Source organism: Nicotiana sylvestris, chromosome 3 (genome assembly GCF_000393655.2).
Source record: "Nicotiana sylvestris chromosome 3, ASM39365v2, whole genome shotgun sequence".
Taxonomy (NCBI): domain Eukaryota; kingdom Viridiplantae; phylum Streptophyta; class Magnoliopsida; order Solanales; family Solanaceae; genus Nicotiana; species Nicotiana sylvestris.
Window position 1 is genome coordinate 27,687,172 of NC_091059.1, and position 25,120 is coordinate 27,712,291.

Below are 25,120 nucleotides of genomic sequence, written 5' to 3' on the forward strand. Positions count from 1 at the left end.
ACAGAGATCGCATCTCGCCCCTCGATCGGGGAATCACAAGCCATCAAGGCACATCTGATACTGAGCGCTCATGCGCACATGCGAACGCATGGAAAGAATTGCAAGAGTTAGTTTTCAAGCTGAATCAAGGACACACGATAAGAATTCAAGAATGTAAAGTTTTCCTATAGGTTCTGCAGCCTCTTAAGGATAAATACAAACGTCTTCATACCGATCCGCGAGACTCTACTAAACCTGCTCATGACTCGTGAGACCTATGTAACCTAGGCTCTGATACCAACTTATCACGACCCCAAACCGGACCCGGTCGTGATGGCGCTTCTCATGAAGACAAGGTCAGCTGACACAATTCCCAAATCAATCATTTACCATTTAAAAGTGGTTTTTATACCATTTATAAACCATTAATCTCATAAAGAACATTTAAAAGAAAAATGCGGAATAATTACACAAGCCCGACATCGGGGTGTCACAAGTCATGAGCATCTACCAAGGTCTGAATACAACAAAACAGTCAAGTGTACTAAGTACAAAAATGGAAATGAGATGAAGAAACAGTGCTGCGAACGTCATGCAGCCACCTTGCTAACTCTAATGACTTCGCGTTTGAGGAATCAATACCCACTACCGAGTTCTGAAATACCTGAATCTGCACACGAGGTGCAGGGAGTAATGTGAGTACTCCAACCTAGTAAGTAATAAGAGTAAATAAAGACTGAGCAGTAGGAAACAATGAATCCACATTCACGATAACTCAATAAGCACACAGGCTGCTAATTAAAAATACGAGTCGATCGTCTTATTTAAAATCCAGCCTTTTGGTAAAAATCATTTGAAAATGCTTTTCGACAGTTTCAGTAGGGGTTCAATACCATTTATAATAAAAGAGATGAAAACCATAATCGGCCCCTCGGGCAAAACATAGTTCGTAAACAACCCCTCGGGCAAAACAGGAATCATAAACACCTCATAACATGAAAATCTCAGTGGAAATAACAAAGCCAAATCAGTGATTAAATTCTGAACATCACATAAACTCCAGCTTAAATGAAAGTTGTTTTAAAACATTTTTTCAACACTTTCAACAAAGGCTCAATATAAAGATGAGTGAAAACAGTCAATAAATAACCATATTCGATAGAAACTCATTTTTAAAGAGGAGTGAAAATCAAAAAGCTCATAAACAGGCCCCTCAAGCAAAGCATCACTCATGTGCATGTATATATCTATCGCCCCTCGGGCAAGCCTCTCAGTCACTCGTGACTCGACTCTTACAAATCAGCGCTCACACTCAACACTCACACTCAATAGGTACCATATAGTAACCGTTGCAGCGTGTAGCCTGATCCATATATCGCTGCGGCGTGCAGCCCGATCCATATATCTCGTCGACGGCGCTCACTGGGGGTGTGCAGACTCTGGAAGGGATCCTACAGTCCAAGCGCTATATCGTTGCGGTGCGCAGCCTGATCCAATATATATATATCGCTGCGGCGTGCAGCCCGATCCATACATGTATCGCTGCGGCGTGCAGCCTGATCCATATACATACATACATACATACATACATATATACATACATACATATATATATATATATATATATATATATATATATATATATATATATATATATATCTGCGGCGTGCAGCCCGATCCATAACTATATAATCCTCGCAACCAGGCCCTTGTCCTCTCTCAGTCATTAACCTTACAATTAGACTCTTGGTCTACCCCAGTCATCAACCTTACGATCACTCGAACCATTAGTAAAATAGGGAACTCAACCCAAACAGTTTTCATATTTTTAAGAAATGAAGTGACAAACCAGATTTAAACAATAAACAGATAAAACATGACTAAGGATATGCTTTCAAAACAAATAGAGTGAGGAAAAATAGTGAAAGTGCCCCTAAGGGTCTCAGCAGGTCGGCACAAGGCCCCAAGCATGACATACAACCCAAACATATAATATCAATCTATAGAATATGGAACATCATAAGAGTTCAAATCAAATACGCGACTTAACAGTCGTACGAGACAGACCAAGTCATAATCCCCAATGGTGCACAACTCCACGATCATCATCTAGTGTGTGTGTCACCTTAAAGTAACACAACAATATGTAATCCGGGGTTTCAAACCCTCAGAACAGCATTTACAATCATTACTCACCTCGAACCGACTAAATCTCTAGCTCGCGACGCCCTTGCCCCTCAAATCGGCCTCCACGCGTGTCGAATCTATCCAAAATCAGAATGAATACGTCACAATATACCAAGGAAACAAAGCCCAAGCGAAAACAATCGAAAAATACCAAAAATCCCGAAATTAGCAAAACCCGAGCCCCGGGCCCGCTTCTCGAAACTCAGAAAATTTCACATCAACGGGTTCCTTATGTCTCCACGAGTTCATACATACCAAAAGTTCTCAAATCAGACCCCAAATGTTCCTTCAAATCCCAAACCTATAGTCCATATTCTCAAGCCCTAGTTTCTTCAATTTTATGCTTAGTTTCCATGAATTTCTAGGTGGATTTCACAATAGAATTGAGTTTTAGGTTCGAAAATCTTACCTCCAAACGTTTCTCCTTGAACCCCTCTTCGATTTCCTTCAAAAAGGTCTCAAAAAGGCCAACTATGGAGTAAATGAGCTTCAAAATCGTGGATGAAATGAATTAAAACATTCTGCCCAGGGTTTTTCGCATCTACGAGCAAAAGCCCACTTCTGCGGTCATTTCTCCGCATTTGCGGAAATCACTTAGGGCACTAGGTTCCGCATCTGCGGTCCACGAGCCGCATATGCGACTCCGCAGGTGCAGTCCATATGCCGCATCTGCAATCCCTAGCTATTTTTCCCAAACCTCTTCTTGCGGCTCCCCTTCCGCATGTGCGGAAATACCAGAAGCAACAATCTCCTGAAATCTCCTAAGTCCAAAATCTTTCCGTTAACCATCTGAATTCACCCCGAGGTCCCCGGGACCTCAACCAAAAGCACAAACATAACCCAATACCTTATTCAGACTTATTCTCATCATCAAAACACCTCAAACAACATCAAATTACCCGAAACACATCGGATTCAAGCCTAATTTTTGAGAATCTTCCGAAATACGTTTTCGATAAAAAAACCCAACCAAAACATGTCCGAATGACCTAAAATTTTGCACACACATCCCAAATGATATAACGAAGCTATTGCAACTCTCGGAATTCCATTCTGACTCCCGAATCAAAATCTCACCTACCAACCGGAAATCGCCAAAATCTCAACTTCGCCAATTCAAGCCTAATTCTACTCTGGACCTCCAAAACCAATTCCGATCACGCACCTAAGTCATAAATCACCCAATGGAGCTAACCAAATCATAAAAATTCCGATCCGAGCTCATATACAAATAAGTCAAATCTTGGTCAAACCTTCAAATTTTTAAGCTACAACTGAGAACTGTTCTTTCAATTTCATTCCGATTTCCGTAAAAAACCAAACCAACGATCTACATCAGTTATAATACATTACACAGGGCAAGTCATGCCCGAGAACTGGTGATCAAAGTGCAAAAGCTCAAAACGACCGATCGGGTCGTTACACATGTTACATATGAATTATATATAAATTATACATCCTCAATTTTTTAATTTAAGTGGTTGGATGAGCTCCTGATTAGGTTGATAAGATAAAGCCAAAAGAAAAATATGACAGAATTTCAACCAAAGACTAAAAATATAAATAAAGTTCTTATGTAGACAATTTCTATTAAACTCATCCGTTTATAACGAAATAACTTAATTTTGTGTAAGAAAAGAAAGAAAAACATAAAAGAAAATAAATATAGAAAAAATATATGAAAAATCTAAAAACCAGAAATAAGAGACGACAACGAATTTCTTCTTCTGTTTCATCTTTGTTGAGTGTAAAAAATTTGGAAGACGATCTCATCAATTTCAAATATTTTTTTCAACTCAAATACATAGATTATAAGATAAGGATATCTTAGAATATTTTTTTTATTTACATTGTGTGTCGTTTTTAAAAAAAAATCACTATTACTAACAAACTGATATGATATTCGAATTTGAATTTTATTGTAACTTAGTAGTTTGCATTGAGGTTAAGCCAAGTATGGTGTCGAGAAAAAATTGCTTGGCAATTTTAAGACAATATATGCAATGCTATATAATAACAATCAATTAATCTAACATTTAATGATTCAAAGAACAAAAAATCTGTATATGTATAGGGTATTCAAAATTTAAAATCTGTGGCTAGAGATATCGATAAACTCAAGATGGAGTCATACTGGAATAAAATTTACGGCCAAAGAATCATTTACATTTTTAGATAGCCGATTAAAGTGAATTTTAAATTATTGATAATATCTTCACTTGCATCATTATAAAAATAATCATTATTGAAATATATATAATGTTGTAGAAATTGAAATTTCAAAATAGAATTATTTTTTTAAACATAATAGCATACCAAATAAGAATTCAAGTCGTAGTAAAAGAGTCACGTCGTAACCAAAGAATCGTTCATATTGTGCCAACCTTTGTGCTTTGCCAGAGCTCATAAATACGAGTTATTATTTCGCTTTGTGACTATTTTTAGGTTCCAATGACACCAATAAGAATGGTGCAAAAATAAAATTATCACTACGTGATTTGAGAAAATGTTAGTCCTTTTTCATGTAGTGTTTCATAAACAATATCTAACAATTATCTATAGTTACCTAGAAGGTTTAAATTTTAAGGTTATTTACATATAACTCAAATAACTCACATATTTAACATGGTTAATATCAAATATCAAAATGGAGTCATACTAGAAAGAAAATCATTGGCTAAAGAATTTTTTAAATTTTAGATAGCCGATTAACATATACCAGTGCTTCACGTTCTCTACTTGCACCCTCAAATATTCGAGTATTCCTTTCTCTCCATAGCACATGTATGTATTCAGCATACATCATTTTAAGTAGCATTACTGAAGCTGTCTTCCCTTTCGAGTGATGAATGATGAGCTGGAAAAACTGTATCCAAGTGTTAGGAACAATGGAGTGGACATGATCCCATTGAGATAACCTGTTCCATAATCTGTTGGCATATGAGCATTCTGCAAACAAGTGTTCTCTTGTTTCCTTATCAGCCTGGCACAACACACATATCTCATCCATATGGAGACCCCATTTTTTCAGCCTGTCTTTTGTTAGCAATCTTCCATGGTTCTGTAGCCACATAGTAAATATGGCTTTTGGTCTAGCATTGTTCTGGAACATTAAGCATCTCCAATCCATCTTAGAGTGAATTGGTATCAATTGTAAATATATGTACTTAATAGTACTCTTTTGCTCATCAAGTGGCTTGTGAAGTTGATTGATTATCTGTTTAGTTTCAAAAATCTTCCTGATCATCCAGCTTGCACCATGAGGGATACTCATATCATCAATCCTTTACTGCTTAACATAATAAGGATGGATCCATTTGATCCACAACTTATCTTGCTTATGAGTTAGACCCCAGTAGGTCTTGGCAATTGCAGCATTATTCCACACCTGCAGATTGATAAGGTTAAGTCCCCCTACAGATTTAAGGAGACATACCTTTTCCCAAGAAAGCAATAATTTTTTGGTAAGCACATTTCCACCAGACCATAGGTAACTTCTGCAGTAAGCCTCAATTAATTTGACAACTTTAATTGGAAGTGTAAACAACTGAGCTCAATAAGATTGTATTCCGAACAACACTGTTTGGACCAACTGAGCTCTGCCGGCATAGGATAATTTTTTTGCTATCCAATGTGTTATTTTTGCTACCATTTTTGTAATGAGGGGCTGCCACTGAAGAATGGATAGCTTTTTAGTGTCCAGTGGAACCCTTAAGTACTTAAAGGGTAATTGCCCCTCAGTGTAACCAAGAGCTTGAATGATAGCTGCCTTTTGCCTAGGATCCATGACCCCACAATAGACTGCACTCTTTGACAAATTAACATGTAATCCTGATGCAGATGAGAATGTCCAGAAACAGTGGTGGAGCCTCTGCACTGATTCTAGGTGTCCTCTGGCAAATAGTAAAAGGTCATCCGCAAAGCATAAGTGAGTGATACCAAGCTTGCTGCATCGAGGGTGATATTTGAATTGTTTATCTTGGTTCAATCCTTTGAGTAGTCGACACAGATACTCCATAGCAATAGCAAATAAGAATGGTGAAATTGGGTCCCCTTGCCTCAATCCCTTAGCTGCATTAAAAGGCTCTGGTTATTCTCTATTTAATAAGATAGAGTAATTAACTGTTGTCACACAAGCCATTATCCATTTTATAAACTTCTCAGGGAAAGCCAGTCCCTCAAGAACCTGCTCTAAGTATACCCATTCTACAGAATCATAAGCCTTTTGTATATCCACCTTTATCATGCATCTAGGACAAATATGCTTCATGTTGTATGACTTGACCAGCTCATCAGCTAATATTATGTTGTCTGCTATTCTTCTCCCTAGAATGAAGCCTGCTTGTGAGTCAGTGATGATATGATTCATAACTTTTTGCATTCTTCCAGTTATGACTTTGGAAATCAACTTATACAATATTGTGCAACATGTTATGGGTCGATAGTCCTTTACTGTGTCTGGGTTGGCAGCTTTTGGGAGTAAAGTGAGAGTGCAATTTATGGCCTAATATAGGATCCCTGTATCAAAGAATTCCTTCATTGCTTCACATACATCTTTCTTGATAATGGGCCATGATCTCTTGAAAAACAAAGCATTGAGACCATCTATCCCTGGTGCTTTACAGTCCCCAATTGCATTCAGTCCTTCATAGATTTCAGCCTCTATAACACTGGCACACAAATCTTTCTGTTGCATATGTGATAGACAAGGACCATTCCTCATGACCAATCTATTGACAACTAGTAAGCTAGATGCTGCTGTTTGTCATGCCTCCTTTTTCACCTACACCCCCGGAAGGGAGTATATAAGGGAGTTTTTATCAACTTAAAGTGACAATCGAAACGAAATTATTTTATTAAAAAAAATTTAGAGTCACCACTTGGGATAATTTTATGGTGTCCCAAGTCACCGGTTCAAATCCCGAATCGAGGAAAATATTGACTCTGTATTACAGTCCGCGAACCAGAAATTCGGGTAAGGAATTCTGTTAACCCGGGAGAAGGTGTTAGGCATTCCCGGATTCCGTGGTTTTAGCACGGTCGCTCAACTGTTACAATTGGCTTATTATCTGGTGTTTTAGTACATGTTTTAGCCTATGATACAATTTTAACTAATTAATCTCTTTTGATCATTTTTAAGGAAGATTGCAACGTCATTTAAAATACGTCTTGAACCACGTCACATAAATGCACCCGCGGTCCCTGACACATTTTATCCAACGTTGTTGAGATTTGGATTTGGGTCACATAAATGCGCACCCGAGTTTAGGAAGGTAAATTATTAACTAGCTCGCTTAAAGCAAGCTATGCATTTGAATTATTTTCCTAATCTTTGAGATTGTTATAAGGCCAAATTTATGAACAAGATATTATTAGGGCCAAAGGCTAGCTAACATGATCTATTACTTGGCCTAGATTCTTTATAGTTCAAGACACACCTTATGGCCCATTCTTATTCCTTGTCCAGAAAGAAACAACTCCGATTTTTCATCTACCCAATTGAAATCATTTATTCAAAAACCAAGACTAGACGAGATACATCACAATTGAAATAAAAACTAATTAAAACAATTTAAACGAAAACTAAGACATGCTACTCAAACAATGTAGAATCACAAATCTACCAACACGCGCTCCAAACTATCATAACAAAATGAAACGAAAATGAAAATTGAGAAATGGACCTTTTATTGATGAACAAAGTCGAAAACTGCAAATCAATCGGGCTAAATAGAGCAACAACCATTGGGCTGAAATGCTACCGGAATCTCGACTAAGAATCTCGCCGAACCGAACTCGGACTCAACTCAAAAGCATCTCAATCAATCCCCATATTTGGGAATCACAGTCCAAATCGGAAAGAAGAAATTAAAATTCCCTCGCCAATTTTCTTTTCAAAATCTCCCGTCCATACCCTTCCTCTCTATGTCGGCGTGCAAAACAAATTTGAAAATGAGACTTTGAATAAGTTCTTCTTTGCAAACAATATTTTATTTGCATAATTTTCTTGGAGAAACAGCACCAACCAAATTGATCAATATAATGCTCCTCATAAAAATCCAAATTCATTAAACCGTTATATTTGTTTTGGGCGTAAAATGAGATTTGGAAAAGAGATGTTGTTAGGTAGAGATTGATTCTAGTCAATGATTACTCAAGAAAAGATTTGCTTTTTAAAAAACTGTAGTAAGAGGGTTCTTTCATGGTGGCATTTTGCGGGGGAAACGACGGCTCAAGAATTTAAGGGTTGAAGCTACCGATTTTTTAGCTTTGTTTAGGAATTGTTCAGTCCTCTCCTTTGCTCCTTGCTGCGCCATTTTTTTTTTTGCTTTTAGAGTGGTAGGCTAGATTAGGAATTGAAAACTTAGGGTAGGGTTTTTATAATTGGGTATTTTATATGGAAGTGAGAAAGGATGATGGGCATTGGATTAGAAGGAAATAGAAGGCTAAGATTAAATCTTGCACTTAAATGGGCTAATGGGTTAGGAAGAATGGGCCAAGGGTAATTGGGTTGGACCATGTCTTTTTTTTGTGTTTCAATTTTGGGCTAATAAGACTCCAAAAATAATTAATTAAAACCATAGCTAAATTCCCTTAATATAAGATAACTATACTACATGATGCAAAAATAAATTCTAATTAATTAAACTAAACTATATTAAAACATGAAACTATTACATATATTTTTTTGTATTTTTCAAGATTATATAAAGATAAAATTAAGGTACTATTTTCGTATTATATTATTATTTTTTACTTTATGAAAGGTACATAAAATAAAAATATTTTTTATAATTTTTATTTTCTTGTAGTAAAATAAAGTAAAAGAGTAAAAATGAGTTGAAATAGCTATATTGGGCCTAAATTAAATATTTACGTCCTAAAATATGAAAAATCTTGGGGAGGGTCAAAAATCACATGTCTACAGCTGCCCCTCTTTGACTGGAAAGGCGAAGTATTTTCAGACAAATAATGACTAGACAGGTTTTTTTTGACCCGACCCTTATTTGGAGAGACTAAAACTAAGAGAGAGGGGAATGCGACCGAGCTTTGGTATCTGATCTGCCTACATATCCTTGGCTATTAAAGGAATCAGGCCACGTGTAGTTCAGAGGTGAGTGAGATGATGGAGTATGCCGAGGTGGATAGCCGGTCGAGGTGCCATTCCGCCGAGGTTCCGGTCCGCGGTCCTGTTATTACATCAAAAATCAGAAGATGAAAAGACTAGCTAAGCCTGTCAACTACGAGTTATAAGATTCCTATCTATAAGTCTTCTGAAGCTTGATCTTGAGTCTTGGGTGGTTCTTCATGCAGACTTTAGATTTGAACCTTGATGCTTGCTAGTTGCAGGTGCTAGTTCATCCTTCTTCAGCTTTTCGGATCAAGACCAGGCATGCAGTGCTTTTGACCTCAGTCATGTCTTGAGCAACTCACATCTTTCATCAACTTCTGCATTTGGATTCACTTCTTGCCTTTCTTTTTTTTATTTATTATTTTGGATTGTGACTAACTTCTGTTAATCATCTCGAACTATTGACTCGCGTTTCTACCGCGAGCTTCTTTTGTTGCTGACTTGAATTGCATTCTGAAGTGAATTCCCTTGTTTTCCAGGTGGGTGCATGATTGCCAAATCTTGAACTGTCTTCCTTAGGAACTACTTTCCCTTGAAACTTGAACCGTCTTCCCTTGTTCTCCAGGTGGGCGCCTGATTACTGAAACTTTTTGTGTTCCCTTGTTCTCCAGGTGGGCTCCTAATTGCTGAACTTGAAATGTATTCCCTTGTTTTTCAGGTGGGCGCCTGATTGCTGAACCCGAAAAATGTATTCCCTTGTTCTCCAGGTGGGCACCTGATTGCTGAAACTTGAATGTATTCCCTTGTTCTCCAGGTGGGCGCCTGATTGCTGAATTTGAAAATGTATTCCCTTGTTTTCCAGGTGGGCGCCTGATTTCCACAAAATAAACAAAATAAAGAAAACTTCTGCCCGAGTTTGACATGTTACCAAATACCACTAAGAACTTGAAATCTGAAACTTGGACTATACTCCCTTGTTCTCCAGGTGGGTGCCTGATTACTGAACTTGAAATGTATTCCCTTGTTCTCCAGGTGGGCGCCTGATTGCTGAACTTGAAAATGTATTCCCTTGTTCTCCAGGTGGACGCCTGATTACCAAAACTTGAAATGTATTCCCTTGTTCTTTAGGTGGGCGCCTGATTACCAAAACTTGAAATGTATTCCCTTGTTCTTCAGGTAGGCGCCTGATTGTTGAACTTGAAACGTATTCCCTTGTTCTCCAGGTGGGCGCCTGATTACCAAAACTTGAAATGTATTCCCTTGTTCTTCAGGTGGGCGCCTGATTACCAAAACTTGAAATGTATTCCCTTGTTCTCCAGGTGGGCGCCTGATTACCAAAACTTGAAATGTATTCCCTTGTTCTCCAGGTGGGCGCCTGATTGCCAAAACTTGAAATGTATTCCCTTGTTCTCCAGGTGGGCGCCTGATTGCTGAACTTGAAATGTATTCCCTTGTTCTCCAGGTGGGCGCCTGATTGCTGAATTTGAAATGTAGTCCCTTATTTTCCAGGTGGGCGCCTGATTGCTGAACTTGAAATGTATTCCCTTATTTTCTAGGTGGGCGCCTGATTACTGAACTTGAAATATATTCCCTTGTTCTCCAGTTGGGCGCTTGATTGCTGAATTTGAAATGTATTCCCTTATTTTCCAGGTGGGCGCCTGATTGCTGAACTTGAAATGTATTCCCTTGTTCTTCAGGTGGGCGCCTGATTGCTGAACTTGAAATGTATTCCCTTGTTCTCCAGGTGGGCGCCTGATTTCAACAAAATAAACAAAAAAAAGAAAACGTCTGCCCCGATTTGGCATGTTACCAAACATCATTATCAACTTTGAAAACTGAAACTTGAGCTATACTCCCTTATTCTCCAGGTGGGTGCCTGATTGCTGAACTTGAAATGTATTCTCTTGTTCTCCAGGTGGACGCCTGATTTCCACAAAATAAACAAAACAAACAAAACGTCTGCCTCGGTTTGGCATGTTACCAAACATCAGTAAGAACTTTGAAAACTGAAACTTGAGCTATACTCCCTTGTTCTCCAGGTGGGTGCCTGATTGTTGAACTTGAAAATGTGTTCCCTTGTTCTCCATGTGGGCGCCTGATTGCTAAACTTGAAAATATATTCCCTTGTTCTCCAGGTGGGCGCCTGGTTGCTAAACTTGAAAAATGTATTTCCTTGTTCTCCAGGTGGGCGCTTGATTGCCGAAACTTGAAATGCATTCCCTTGTTCTCCAGGTGGGCGCCTGATTACCGAAACTTGACATGTATTCCCTTGTTCTCTAAGTGGGTGCCTGATTTTAACAAAAATAGACAAGATAAAGAAAATTTCTGCCCCAGTCTGATGTTGGGCGCATTGGACCATGTTGCCAAATATCTCTATGAATTTTAAAAGCTAGATCCCACTATCCAGGAGGATCCTGAAAACTTCTAGTTATATGACAGTTTTAAAGCTAAGTTATATTTCCTAAAGGTAAGACTTCCGCTAAATCTTGTTATCTATGAAGACCTTAAAACTAAATCCCATTATCCAGGAGGGTCCTGAAAATTTCAAATTGAATTTTATCCTAAGCATGAAAACTCCAAAGCCAAACTTATATTTCCTCAAGGTAGAGCCTAGCTAGATCTTGTTACTCATGAACGTTTTGAATTTTAACTAAGTCCCATTGTCCAGGAGGGTCCTGAAAATTTTTAAGATTAAATCCCATTATCCAGGAGGGCCCTGAAATTTTAAAATTAAATCTCATTATCCAAGAGGGTCCTGAAAATTTAAAAACTAAATTCCATTTTCCATGAGGGTCCTGAAAACTTAAAAACTAAATCCTATTATCCAGGAGGGTCCTGAGAACCTTTAAAATTAAATCCCATTATCCAGGAGGGTCCTGAAATTTAAAATCTAAATCCCATTATCCAAGAGGGTCCTGAAAATTTAAAATTAAATCTCATTATCCAGGAGGGTCCTGAAAATCAAAATCAAGTCTTATCTTAAGAGTGACAACTTTTATGGCTGAATTATACTACCCTACAACAGAATTTACGCTAAATGTTGTTATCTAATCGAAATCTTAAAGCTAAGTCCCATTATTCAGGAGGGTCCTGAAAACTCCTAATTGAATCCTATCTCGAACATGCAAACTTCTAAGCCAACTTAAATTCCTTTGGGATACATTTATGCTAGATTATGCTATTTCTGAACTTTAAACTAGGTCCCATTTTTCAGAAGGGTCCTGAAAACTTTAAATTAAATGCCATTATCAAGGCGGGTCCTGAGAGTTTACGGTCAAACCTGTTTGGTGCTTGCATTTCCTTGTGGTGGGTTTCTCCGAAACAAACGAAATTTCCTGTCCCTGTTTCAAATCAAAGAAAAATCTTGTCAGTTTAAAATATGGTGGTTGGTTTGTGGCCTTGACTTTGAGGGCGGTTGCTCCTTCACTTCTCATTATAACCGATTTCCACTCGAAGACCTTGCTTGTTCCTTGACTAATCACTTTCTATGTCATCCTTATCACAGAAAATACCTCTTCTCCATTCAGACCCAATACCCTCTATTTGTTGCATTACTCATGAACTGACATTTACCAACCTTTGTGTCTCCTATGAATCCCAAAGCACGTCAATTACCGTTCATTCAATGTGCATGCTGTTCTTTCCTGACTTAACCTACTGGCATTGGCCTTGAGGTCTATTGCTCCTTCACTTGCCATGATAACTTTGATTTCCACTTGGAAGACCTTACTTGTTATTGGTTAACCACTTTCTCTGTCAATCTTATCACAGAAATTACCCTTAATCTATTCACCTAACACCCTCCATCTATTGCATTGTTCATAAGTTGATATATGAATCCCAAAGCATGTTGATTGTTACCAACTCAATGCGCACGTCGTTCTTTCCTAACTTATGCCACTTTGATATGCTGGCCAGATCCCGTTTTGTGAAATTGGAAAGCTGGTGGAAAATTTTGAAGTCATTTCTCACTTATTTTGACCGAACAGACTCAAGAAGAGGAAGTAAACAAGACAAAAGGAACAGAGTAAAGGACAAAGGAAAGAGATGATCCCTAACAAGAAAACTACAAAGTAGAAACCTATCAGATGTGGATAGCAACTCTAATGACCATGACATGCACATGTGACCTATTCTGTTGAGCTATTCTGATGTTCAACTCCTGTTATACCCCCTAAACCGTGAAACTGAGCTTCAATGCTCCGATTATTCAATCTGATTCACAATCCTTATTCGACTTGTAGTGCCCGGAGAGTTTTTACCATCAAGCCTCTCTCATTTGTTCTTTATCTCAACTTATCGTCACCTCAAGGTGCCCGTGAAGGTTTTCACCAATAAGACTCTCTCATTTTTTATTTCTCTCAGTTTTCATCGCCTTACGACGCCCGTGAGGGTTTTCACCAATAAGACTCTCTCATTTTTTATTTTTCCTTGCTTGGACCGGCGTGCTGCCCCTGATATGATTCACCTCTACTAGCTTGACTTGGCATCTCTTGAAGACTGATCGGAAGGTCTTTCTTTGGACCGTAATGTGGGCTTTTGGATAGGGTTATAAATAAAGGGTATCAAAGGCTCGAAACAATTCAAATGGGTTCAAAATTACAACTTTCAGAATCAGACTTCCTACAGCAACCACAACTTCTGCCCTAGTTTCTTGCTTGGGGACTTTTGGATTTTTATTTCGATGAGATCGAACCGTGAGGCTGCCTACGTATCCTTAAAAGGAATCAGGTCGAACGTAGTTCATGTTATAAGAATTAATTTATTTGTTGTGATTTTTTTTCTTTTTCTTTTCTCTCCTTTCCTTCTTTTTCTTTTTATTGTTGTTTTTTTTTCTTTTTCCCTTTTCTCTTTATTCTTCTTTTTATTCTCTCTCTTTTCATTCTTTTTCTTTTCTCTTTTTCCTTTGCTCATCTTTCACGCTTGCGTTTCTGATCTTTGCTACTGATTCCGAAAGAGGGGTATGAAAGAAAATAAATAAGGCTCAAAGGGGTAACGAAGGATAAAGTGTTTAGATAGCAGAACAAAATGCCTTCGTCATTCCAATCTCCAAAACATGTCAAGTGCAAACTACACAATTAAACAAACTAAGGAAAACCTTTGTAACATCTTTTGATTGCACTAGACTTGATAATCATATCCACACATTCGCCTTCTACATCTGTTATTTACCAAGCCCCATTAGTCAACACCCTCACTGTCATTACCACGAACGACCCCCCTACAAATTTGGGGCAAACTTGCCATTATCTTCACCTGGAGCATGATGCATTTCAATAGTGTATTTTTATGTTCTACCTGCCCCAGTTTCACACAATTCGGGCTTGAAGTGATCTCAAAATGCCTTTACTTATTTCCCTCAAATGTCCTTACATCTTCAACATTGTTTCATTGCTTCGTGATTAAACTAACTTTTAAAACCAGGCTGAGAGTTACGCGTGCATGTCATGTCACTAGAGTCAACAGGAAAAGAACTATAAAAAGAAAAGAGAACTAAACGAAAATGACTAGAAATCACAGAAAACAGAAAATTGCATTAGACAGATAGTGAAAGGGTTTGGACAACAAAACAAACAAACCAAACTGGAGTTACAAACCTAGAACAAACCTAGACAACACTAAACGAGCTATTATGACTAAACAAACTAAGCAAAATAAAAGGATAGAAGGGTTTGAGTCACAAGACAATATCCGGATTACAACCCTGAAATAATCCGGATAGCAGAAATGACAACAAAATAAACCATCAAAACTCCTCCCTGGCTAACCAAGAAAAGAGAGTCTTTCCAATCATCAAACTCAACATCTTAGCCACTGACTTCTGCATCAACAATACTAGGACCTTCACAAGTCTCCATCAATCGTTCTTAACAGATTGCCTTTGGGTTCCCTTTTTCTGCTCGTTCTTAGGATCAACCTCTGATAGCACTGAAAGCTTTGTAGCACGTGGACTTCCCAGGATCCCAGAAAAATTCTCACATTCCTTTTCAAAATAAATCATGCCCACCATATACGTCTCATTATGTACAGGTGACGGACTTTGGCTAGTGTCTGCTGCATCTGGATTTTGCACGACAATGTCGCCTGCATCAATAAGCTTCTAAATCGCATTCTTCATGTTCCAACACTTCTCTATGTCATGCCTCGGGGCATCTGAGCAATATGCGCACCTTTGAGAAAAACCAAACTTTTTTGGAAGAGGGTTTGACATTTTTATCTAGATCGACTTCAACATGTCCAATTTCCGTAGCCTATGGAATAGACTGGCATATGACTCTCCCAATGGAGTGAAGGCTTTCTTCTTCCGCAACATCTCGTTCTTAAATGCTTGATTGGGCCGGAAACCTGATCCCGGGGGGTTTCGGTAGACTCATGGGGGTAGATGGGCATTTTGTGGAGCTGGATACTGGGAGAGTGATGTACGACTTTGGGGGTTCTGTGGAGAGAAGTGGCATTGGGGAGGCTCATCTGGTGCATCAGGATATCCACGGGGACGATGTCGAGGCTGGAAGTGTTGATCGGGAAAGCCCATTGTGTTATCTTTTCTGTTTCTCTTTCTTCCACCCAAGCTTACTGGGATGTTCTGAATGTTTTTCGAACAACTCATGATTTTGCCTGACTTGATTCCCTCTTCTACTAGCTCCCCCATTTTTAAGACATCATTGAAAAGCTTTCCCAGGGCCGGGATCAAATGACTGAAGTAGGTGGGCCCCTGGGCTTGTAGGAAAAGCTCAACTATTTCTTCTTCACCAATCGGGGTATTGACTCGAGCAGCCTGCTCCCTCCATTTGAGCCCAAACTCTCTAAAGCTTTCCTCCGGCTTCTTTCCCATTCTAGATATGGAAGAGCGGTCTGGGGTAACGCCTGATTTATATTGAAAGTTTTGAACAAAATCTTGAGTCTTGTCACCCAATGTAGGCCACTTACCACCATCTTGACGAGCATGCCAGTCCAAAGCTGCCCCAGTCAGTCTCTCACTGAAATACGCCATCATCAAGTCATCTTTCTCTCCAACACCTCTCATTTCACTACAATAAACCTTCAGGTGGGCTACCGGATCCCCACACCCATCATACAAGTTAAATTTTGGCACTTTAAACCTTGCGGGCAGGGGAACATCAGGGGACACAGAAAGTTTTTTGTAAGCCATGCTTCCCTGGTCTCCCATTCCTTGCTTGTTCTTTAAGGACTGTTCTATGCCTTTCAGCCTCCTAGCTGCCCCATATTTCCCTTTTCTTCCTGTGAACCTTTCATTTTCAACATGAGGCTCATCCCTAGGGCCCTGTTTGTATGAGTAGGGAACCTTGCGGGCAACCTATGAGGGGTAATATTGGGCATCATGAGCTTGGAGATAAGCGGGTGGATCTGGAGAGTATGGAGGATCATCTGGTATCGTGTCTGGAGTTTGGGTAAGGGCAGCATCCAGGAAGTTAGGTGGTGGCGGGGGTGGCCCCTTCCCAGTCATCCAAGCCTGATACATGTCAGCCATGTGTTGTTTTAACATCTTTACCTCTTCAACCAACCCATTGTCCTGTTCAACCAACTGCTTTCGAGCACCGGTATCAACCAACTTAGTTCTGTTGTTGTCTGCCATTGCCTTTGACTTTATGTTGTAGAGAAGAGTTACCACTTTAAAACCACAAACCAACCACCCTTCTTCTATGAATATAACAAAATGAAGCCATCACGTTAGTGTTAGAGCATTTAACATAAGATAATCTCACTTTATGTGCAATGCACCTAGCCACAGTTATTGGTTCTAAAATGACTTCGAGGGTACAAAGGTCAGTTGGCATCATCCCAATTTGTTCATTTCAACCTCTCTTTTCTTTGCTTTTCTAGCATTTGCTGGCTTGCCCATTTTCCTTCATTTCTTTTTTTTAATCATCACCCTTTCTTTCTCTCACATCTCACATCTCACATCCCACAATTCCACCTCTTTTTTTCTTTTCTTTTTCCTTTTTTTTTCTTTTAATAAAAAAAAATGATTCGATCGAACCCTATGTAGGTTGCCTATGTATCATGACCCCGCATGAATCAGATCTTTTGCGTAGTTCTGAAAAATCAGGAATAAAGGAAACAAACTAACATTCTCCTTTTTTTACCTTAATGACTAGCACGATGAGAAAAGAGAAATAAAGAAGAATTGTTTTTTGAATTTTCTAGACTTAATGTTCTATAACCTATTCTAAACTCAGGCTTAACGGATTTTTCTTTTCTTTTCTTTTTGGAAACAAATACTCTATTGAGGAAAATCCTAGAAAAGAAAGATATATTTTTTGACTCCTTTTTTTCTGAATTTTCACTTGATATCCCTGAAGAAAAACTTCGTAATGAGAAATGAAAAAGATAAAACTGTTTTTGGATTTCAATTTTTAATTACCTAAAGGAGAAATTTTAAAAATAAACAGAAGATAAGGTATGTTATTTCTTCTATGTACAATGTCCTAAAGTTCTTGTAAAATAAAAAAGAATTTTTTTCATTAATTCCCCAAAGAAGAATCTCAAAAGAAAATCTTTTTGGATTTTTGATATTAATACCTTACAAAAAATTCTTTTTTTCTTTGAATTTTTAGTCCTGATATACTAAAGGAAATATAAAACAAATTTTATTTTGAATTAATTACCTAAAGGAAAAACAACCTCAAAGAATTTTTTTTTTCATTTATAAAATTAGTATTCTAAAGAAAACTTATAACGAAAATATAAAAACGCAAAATTTCTTTTCTTTTCTTTTTTTGATTTTTTTTGACTTGTAACACATTTCCAAATACCAAATAAGGAATACAATAACAAAAGACTAGGAAAACTTAACTAGACTATTACAAACTCTAGCATCACCTAAAAGACCGAATACTATTATACATGATTAGAAAGTAAAATATGAACAATTGACTCAAAAATATAAAATGACTCCTCGAGCAACTTCTGAATGCAGTGATCCTGGGGTATCTGTCATGCCCAAACTCCAGTAAGTAAATCTACACTTGTACAAGAAAACTTAAACCAACACTATGTGAGACAATAACATTCCCTACTAGACACATGCAAGACATGGTTGCGACTATTTTTCTAAAATTAACCTATGTGGCTAAAAGTGGCTAAAAATGCAAGATTTGGCTAAGACCCCGCTAAGCCAAGAACCTAAACTCACTAGAAAGACCGGACCCTATGTGGGTTGCCTATATATCACGCCCCGAAAGATGAGAATCAGGTATGCGTAGTTCGGGCAGATTGGATACGGGCGAGAATTTAAAAAAAAAACAACTGACTTATAGAAAACATATTTTTTGTCTTTTTTTTTGTAAAATGATGAAACATGTAAAATCTTTTTGGATTTTCTTTTTCCCTTTTTTTTTATTTTTTGATTTTTGAAAAATGATAAAAGTGCACAATCTTTTTGAAGTTTCCATGCTCTTTTTTTCTTTTTCTTAATAAAATGTAACAAAAACATAACTAGGCCCTACTTGCTTTATTTTCACACTTCACCCTCTCTTTTTTTCCTTTTTTTTCATTTGCCCTCAACTATCATTGGTCCGCCAAATGACCCTTTTACCCTTGAAGATTGTAACATGTAGCATATTAGGATGCATCAGGATGGTCTTTTCATTTCGGGTACACCTATCCTAGACAGACCCAAACCCTGTGTTGAGTCTCCAAAGTCAAATGCACATGATGCAGATCAGCGTTCCTACTAGGGATCCGGCATGAGGCTGAGTTATTCTAGGTTTAAAACCTGAGTGTCTTGTTCTAGACTGTGTACTCGAGCGGACAACCCGAGCCGAGGGGGGGCTGCATACCGGTAACCAAAAGATCATCCGACTTTGCAACTTGTCCGAACCTCATTCTATTTGGGATATGACACTAACAGAAAGAAGTCACGACCAGCGTGCACTCCTCATGAGAGAGAAGAGAGGGGTTTCATAGCAGTTTGTATATACAGTTCAAATAATATCAAAGCGGTAAAAGCAACATTTAGCACATTAGGTCCAAACATGTAATAAAATCAAATAATAAATAAAGCCAAATATAACAATTCATCTAAGCTCGAATTCTGAACCCTGAACCAGAGATTCTGGGTTCTGGTTCCCAACAGAGTCGCCAGAGCTGTCACACCTCCTTTTCACTTACACCCCCGGAAGGGAGTATATAAGAGAGTTTTTTTCAACTTAAAGTGACAATCGAAACGGGATTATTTTATTAAAAAAAAATTCAGAGTCGCCACTTGGGATAATTTTATGGTGTCCCAAGTCACCGGTTCAAATCCAGAATCGAGGAAAAGATTGACTCTGTATTACAGTCCGCGAACCAGAAATCCGGGTAAGGAATTTTGTTAACCCGGGAGAAGGTGTTAGGAATTCCCGGATTCTGTAGTTCTAGCACGGTCGCTCAACTGTTACAATTGGCTTATTATTTGGTGTTTTAGTACATGTTTTAACCTATGATACAATTTTAACTAATTAATCGCTTTTGATCATTTTTAAGGAAGATTGCAACGTCATTAATAATACGTCTTGAACCACGTCACATAAATGCACCCGCGGTCCCTGACACATTTTATCCAACGTTGTTGAGATTTGGATTTGGGTCACATAAATGCGCACCCGAGTTTAGGAAGGTAAATTATTAACTAGCTCGACTAAAGCAAGCTACGCATTTGAATTATTTTCCTAATCTTTGAGATTGTTATAAGGCCAAATTTATGAACAAGATATTATTGGGGCCAAAGGCTAGCTAACATGATCTATTACTTGGCCTAGATTCTTTATAGTTCAAGACACACCTTATGGCACATTCTTATTCCTTGTCCAGAAAGAAACAACTCCGATTTTTCATCTACTCAATTGAATGCATTTATTCAAAAACCAAGACTAGACGAGATACATCACAATTGAAATAAAAACTAATTAAAACAATTTAAACGAAAACTAAGACATGCTACTCAAACAATGTAGAATCACAAATCTACCAACACGCGCTCCAAACTATCATAACAAAATGAAACGAAAATGAAAATTGAGAAATGGATCTTTTATTGATGAACAAAGCCGAAAACTGCAAATCAATCGGGCTAAATAGAGCAACAATCATTGGGCTGAAACGCTACCGGAATCTCGACTAAGAATCTCGCCGAACCGAACTCGGACTCAACTCAACAACATCTCAATCAATCCCCATATTTGGGAATCACAGTCCAAATCGGAAAGAAGAAATTAAAATTCCCTCGCCAATTTTCTTTTCAAAATCTCCCGTCCATACCCTTCCTCTCTATGTCGGCGTGCAAAACAAATTTGAAAATGGGACTTTGAATAAGTTCTTCTTTGCAAACAATATTTTAGTTGCATAATTTTCTTGGAGAAACAGCACCAACCAAATTGATCAATATAATGCTCCTCATAAAAATCCAAATTCATTAAACCGTTATATTTGTTTTGGGCGTAAAATGAGATTTGGAAAAGAGATGCTGTTAGGTAGAGATTGATTCTAGTCAATGATTACTCAAGAAAAGATTTGCTTTTTAAAAAACTGTAGTAAGAGGGTTCTTTCATGGTGGCATTTTGCGGGGGAAACGGCGGCTCAAGAATTTAGGGGTTGAAGCTACCGATTTTTTAGCTTTCTTTAGGAATTGTTCAGTCCTCTCCTTTGCTCCTTGCTGCGCCATTTTTTTTGCTTTTAGAGTGGTAGGCTAGATTAGGAATTGAAAACTTAGGGTAGGGTTTTTATAATTGGGTATTTTATATGGAAGTGGGAAAGGATGATGGGCATTGGATTAGAAGGAAATAGAAGGCTAAGATTAAATCTTGCACTTAAATGGGCTAATGGGTTGGGAAGAATGGGCCAAGGGTAATTGGGTTGGACCATGTCTTTTTTTTTTGTGTTTCAATTTTGGGCTAATAAGACTCCAAAAATTATTAATTAAAACCATAGCTAAATTCTCTTAATATAAGATAACTATACTACATGATGCAAAAATAAATTCTAATTAATTAAACTAAACTATATTAAAACATGAAACTATTACATATTTTTTTGTATCTTTCAATATTATATAAAGATAAAATTAAGATACTATTTTTGTCTTATTTTTTTTACTTTATGAAAGATACATAAAATAAAAATATTTTTTGTAATTTTCATTTTCTTGTAGTAAAATAAAGTAAAAGAGTAAAAATGAGTTGAAATAGCTATATTGGGCCTAAATTAAATATTTACGTGCTAAAATATGAAAAATCTTGGGGAGGGTCAAAAATCACATGTCTACACTGTTCCCATCAAAGATTTATAGAAGTCAACAAATTATTCAGCTTTGATTGCTTTTGGATCTTGTAGTTTACCACCTGTTAAGGAGTTGAGCTCAAGAATCTGCTTCTGAGTTTGCTTTTCCTTCATTATGGCTGTGAAATATTTGTTGTTTGAATCACCCAGTCTAATCCAAGTAGCCCTAGACTTTTGTTGCAGTGCACTTTCCTCTATCAATGACCATTTCTCTAATTGATGTAGGCATTCTTTCTCATGATCAGCAGAGTATCACAATGCTGGCTCTGCATTATTTCTTGAATCTCTTTCAGATTTTTTGTGGCTTGTGTAATCTTCTCTGAAACTCCTTTAAATTATGTTGAGTTTAGTTGCTTGAAGATTGGCTTCACTTGTTTCAGTTTAAACCACACATTCCTCATCTTTCCAATTGCCATAGTTCTGGCCCATCCTTGTGCTACAATTTGATTAAATTGTTCATGATCTGCCCAGATGTTGAAGAACCTAAAGGGAACTTTAATATTTCTCCAACATAGGGTTATGGTCTGAAATGAATGGTTCCCCATAGGTTACATTCAAGTGCCCATACTGCATCATCCACTAATCATTTGCAATTGCCCTATGAGGTTTGCTCCATACTCTGTCATCCCCTCTTTGGTTGTTAGTCCATGTATAACAATCTCCTTTCAAAGGTATTTCAGTTAGCAGTAGATTATTGTAACATTTTGAGAAGTCCTTCAGTTCAGCTATAGTTATAGGATTACCTTGCCTATCTTGAGGAGTTAGCACAACATTGAAATCTCCACATATAAGCCAAGGTATCTTGATCTTGGGAGCCAGCTGTTCAAGTTGAGACCACAAAGTTTTCCTTTGATCTACTGTATTGAACCCATATACCATTGTGAGCATACAAACCATACCATTCAGTTTACCTATCACTCGACAATGAATAAGTTGGACTGCCTTTGCTATGTGCTGAACTTCATAGCTTTTGGCATCCCACAGAATCCATATTCTCCCATTGATTGCTTCTGTATAGTTAGTTAGTCTATCCCATTTTGGTGTCACCTTGCTAGCTATAGATTGTGCTTTATTTTCTTTGACTCTAGTTTCTACTAAACCAGCTAATCTAATTTGTTTATCTCTGAGATACTGTTTAAGTTCTTTCTACTTGTACCTCTTATTGATACCCCTAACATTCCAAAATAGCCAAGTCATTTAGATAATATGAGTTCCCCTGCTATATTAGGAGGTCTAGTGTTCTCTTCCTTTATTCCTTCTGTAGGTAAAACTTGGAAACCATTCTTGGTCACTATCACTGCTGCATAAGTTGGATTCTGTTGCCTGTCTTGACCATATGTTATTTCTTGTTGTCTGCTTGATTCAGGTAATTTCTGACTTGAAGTGGATCCTTTTGCTCGCACATAAGTCCATCCTCCTTGAGTGTTCTCAGCAATTGCAATCTCAAGTTTCTGCTTGCCCCTTTCATTGGTTCCACTCTACTGCAAAGGTTGTTGTTGGTTCTGCATTTTCTCCACTGATTGCTGGTTTGCTTTTGGCTTCCATGATTGAACCACCTTAGGTTTGGCTCTTTGCAATGGGCCATTTCTCACTTCCTTTTTTTTGCTTGCTACAGTCATGACCAATTTGTAAACACTCAGCACAGAATGTTGGCCTCCATTCAAATTCAATCTGCTGTTGGGATTGTCTACCAGAGGGGTCTTTCATTATTATTTCAGTAAGCAGCTTCTTTGTGACATTTACTTCTACCAGAATTCTAGCATATGACACACTGGTTTGTTTTGTTGTGCATTGATCTGCAAATAATGGATTACCAATAGTGCTAGCCATTTTACTTAGAGTATTTGTTCTCCAGCAGTTCATCGGAAGTTTTGGAAACTTCACCCATAGTGGAATTTCTGTCAAAAATTCATCATTGAAATCAAAATTCGGAGTCCATTGTTTTAGAATAATTGGCTTGTTATTGATGGTATAAGGTCCTCCGTACAACACTTCCTTCAAATCTTTTAGGTTTTGAAACTTGACGATATAATATCCCTCTTCATGAAGAAACAAATATGGTTCAGCCACATTGTTCCAAACTTGTGATATGTATTTGCTCATATGATTGTACCCACACATTTTCCCAATTATATAAACAATAAGAGCTTTCTTCCATTTCTCAGTTTCACACTCAATTTCAGTTTTATCTAAGTTGACGACAAACTGCCTATTCTCGGCGCAATGTAAGTTAGGTGCATGTCATTCTCAGCAGAGCGATTTCTAGCAAAAAGAGTTGTCCATGGTGTTGCAGGTTTTGTCGGAGCATTGTCATTTGCCTGTTTTTCTACTCCCTCAGCCCTAGTCAAGAATTAGGAGCTGTAAAATGTTTTCCAAATAATTTTACAGCTCCTAATTTTTTAGAGGATTGTCCTAAAGTGCCAAGTGGCAGATTGAGATGATGCCACTTGGCGTAATGAGAGTGTTTTTCTTTCTCTTTTTAATTATAGATAGATAACAATTATAAACTATATATATATATATATATATATATATATATATATATATATATATATTTTCTTGAAAGTGTAATTTATGAGTAGGAGGAAGAGCAAAAGAAATAAAAATGAATATAAGCTGAGAAAACTTTTTTCAGTTAAAATGTCAATACATTATTTTTTTCCCGGCGTGGTAAGGTTTTCCGATGATGATTTTCCCCCCAAATCTGAGTGTATTTTGCTTTGCTTATGAATAGATCTTTTTGAGAGTTTAGTTTGTGTGTGAAAAAAAAAATGGAAGAAAAACGGTTAGACAAAGTTGTCGGTGAATGAATATCCGTCGGAATTAGAGAAGAAATGAAAAAAAAAAGTAAAAGAAAAAAGACAAAAAAAAAAAGGAAAAGGAAAACGAAAAGGAAAAGAAAAAAAAAAGTAAGAAAAAATGCTAAAGAAGAGAACACTCTGGCACTTGGGAGAGTGAAATACACACACTAGAACACTTGGGAGAGTGAAATACACACACTCTGCCACGTCAGCGTTAAGGGTGCAAATAATTTCATTTAAAATAAGTTTAAGGGGGTAATAGGATTCCCGCAAAGAAAAAGTGTGTAGTTGGTATCTGAGTATAGGTCAGGGGGATACTTATGCATTTTCCCTTTAAGTTATTTGGATTGTATGCAAATAATCTTAAAATTTACACTTTCTCAGTAAATATAGATAATCTTGGATATTAACTACATCAAAAAAATTAACCATTTCTTCTATTTTTCTTTTTTGATATTATTCTTGCCGGTGTCATTGGATCCTAAAAATATTCAGGAAGCAAAATAATAACTCCTATTTATGGCAAAACAATCAAATGTTGAGACAATGAATGACTCTTTGGATAAGACTTAACTCTTTTACAACTACTTGAACTCTTATTTGGTGTGTTGATATCTCTGGAAAAAATATTTATTTCTTAAAATTCAGGTTCTAAAACATTATTTTTCAATAATAATTATTTTTATAATAATATAATTGAAAATATTATTCTTAATTCAAAATTCATTTTAGTTGGCTATCTAAAAATATAAAAAATTCTTTAGCTAGTGATTTTTTTTACTTCATTTTGATATTTAACGTTAAC

At 37.3% G+C, this 25,120-nt stretch overlaps 3 protein-coding genes across 3 annotated transcripts; all 3 read right to left on the reverse strand.

Annotated features, from left to right (window-relative positions):
• Nucleotides 1-4,855: 4,855 nt before the first annotated feature.
• LOC104216845 (uncharacterized) lies at nucleotides 4,856-5,440 on the reverse strand. Its single transcript, XM_009766982.2, has one exon. The coding sequence runs from the start codon at nucleotides 5,438-5,440 to the stop codon at nucleotides 4,856-4,858; it is 585 nt and encodes a 194-aa protein (XP_009765284.2).
• Nucleotides 5,441-5,452: 12 nt separating this feature from the next.
• LOC138887171 (uncharacterized) lies at nucleotides 5,453-6,547 on the reverse strand. The gene is made up of 4 exons (XM_070168888.1): nucleotides 6,324-6,547; nucleotides 5,816-6,059; nucleotides 5,603-5,713; nucleotides 5,453-5,554 (listed from the first exon to the last, which is right to left on the reverse strand). Exons 1-4 carry the CDS (start codon nucleotides 6,545-6,547, stop codon nucleotides 5,453-5,455), a joined length of 681 nt encoding a protein of 226 aa, XP_070024989.1.
• Nucleotides 6,548-23,071: 16,524 nt separating this feature from the next.
• LOC138887172 (uncharacterized) lies at nucleotides 23,072-23,635 on the reverse strand. Its single transcript, XM_070168889.1, has one exon. The coding sequence runs from the start codon at nucleotides 23,633-23,635 to the stop codon at nucleotides 23,072-23,074; it is 564 nt and encodes a 187-aa protein (XP_070024990.1).
• Nucleotides 23,636-25,120: the final 1,485 nt, after the last annotated feature.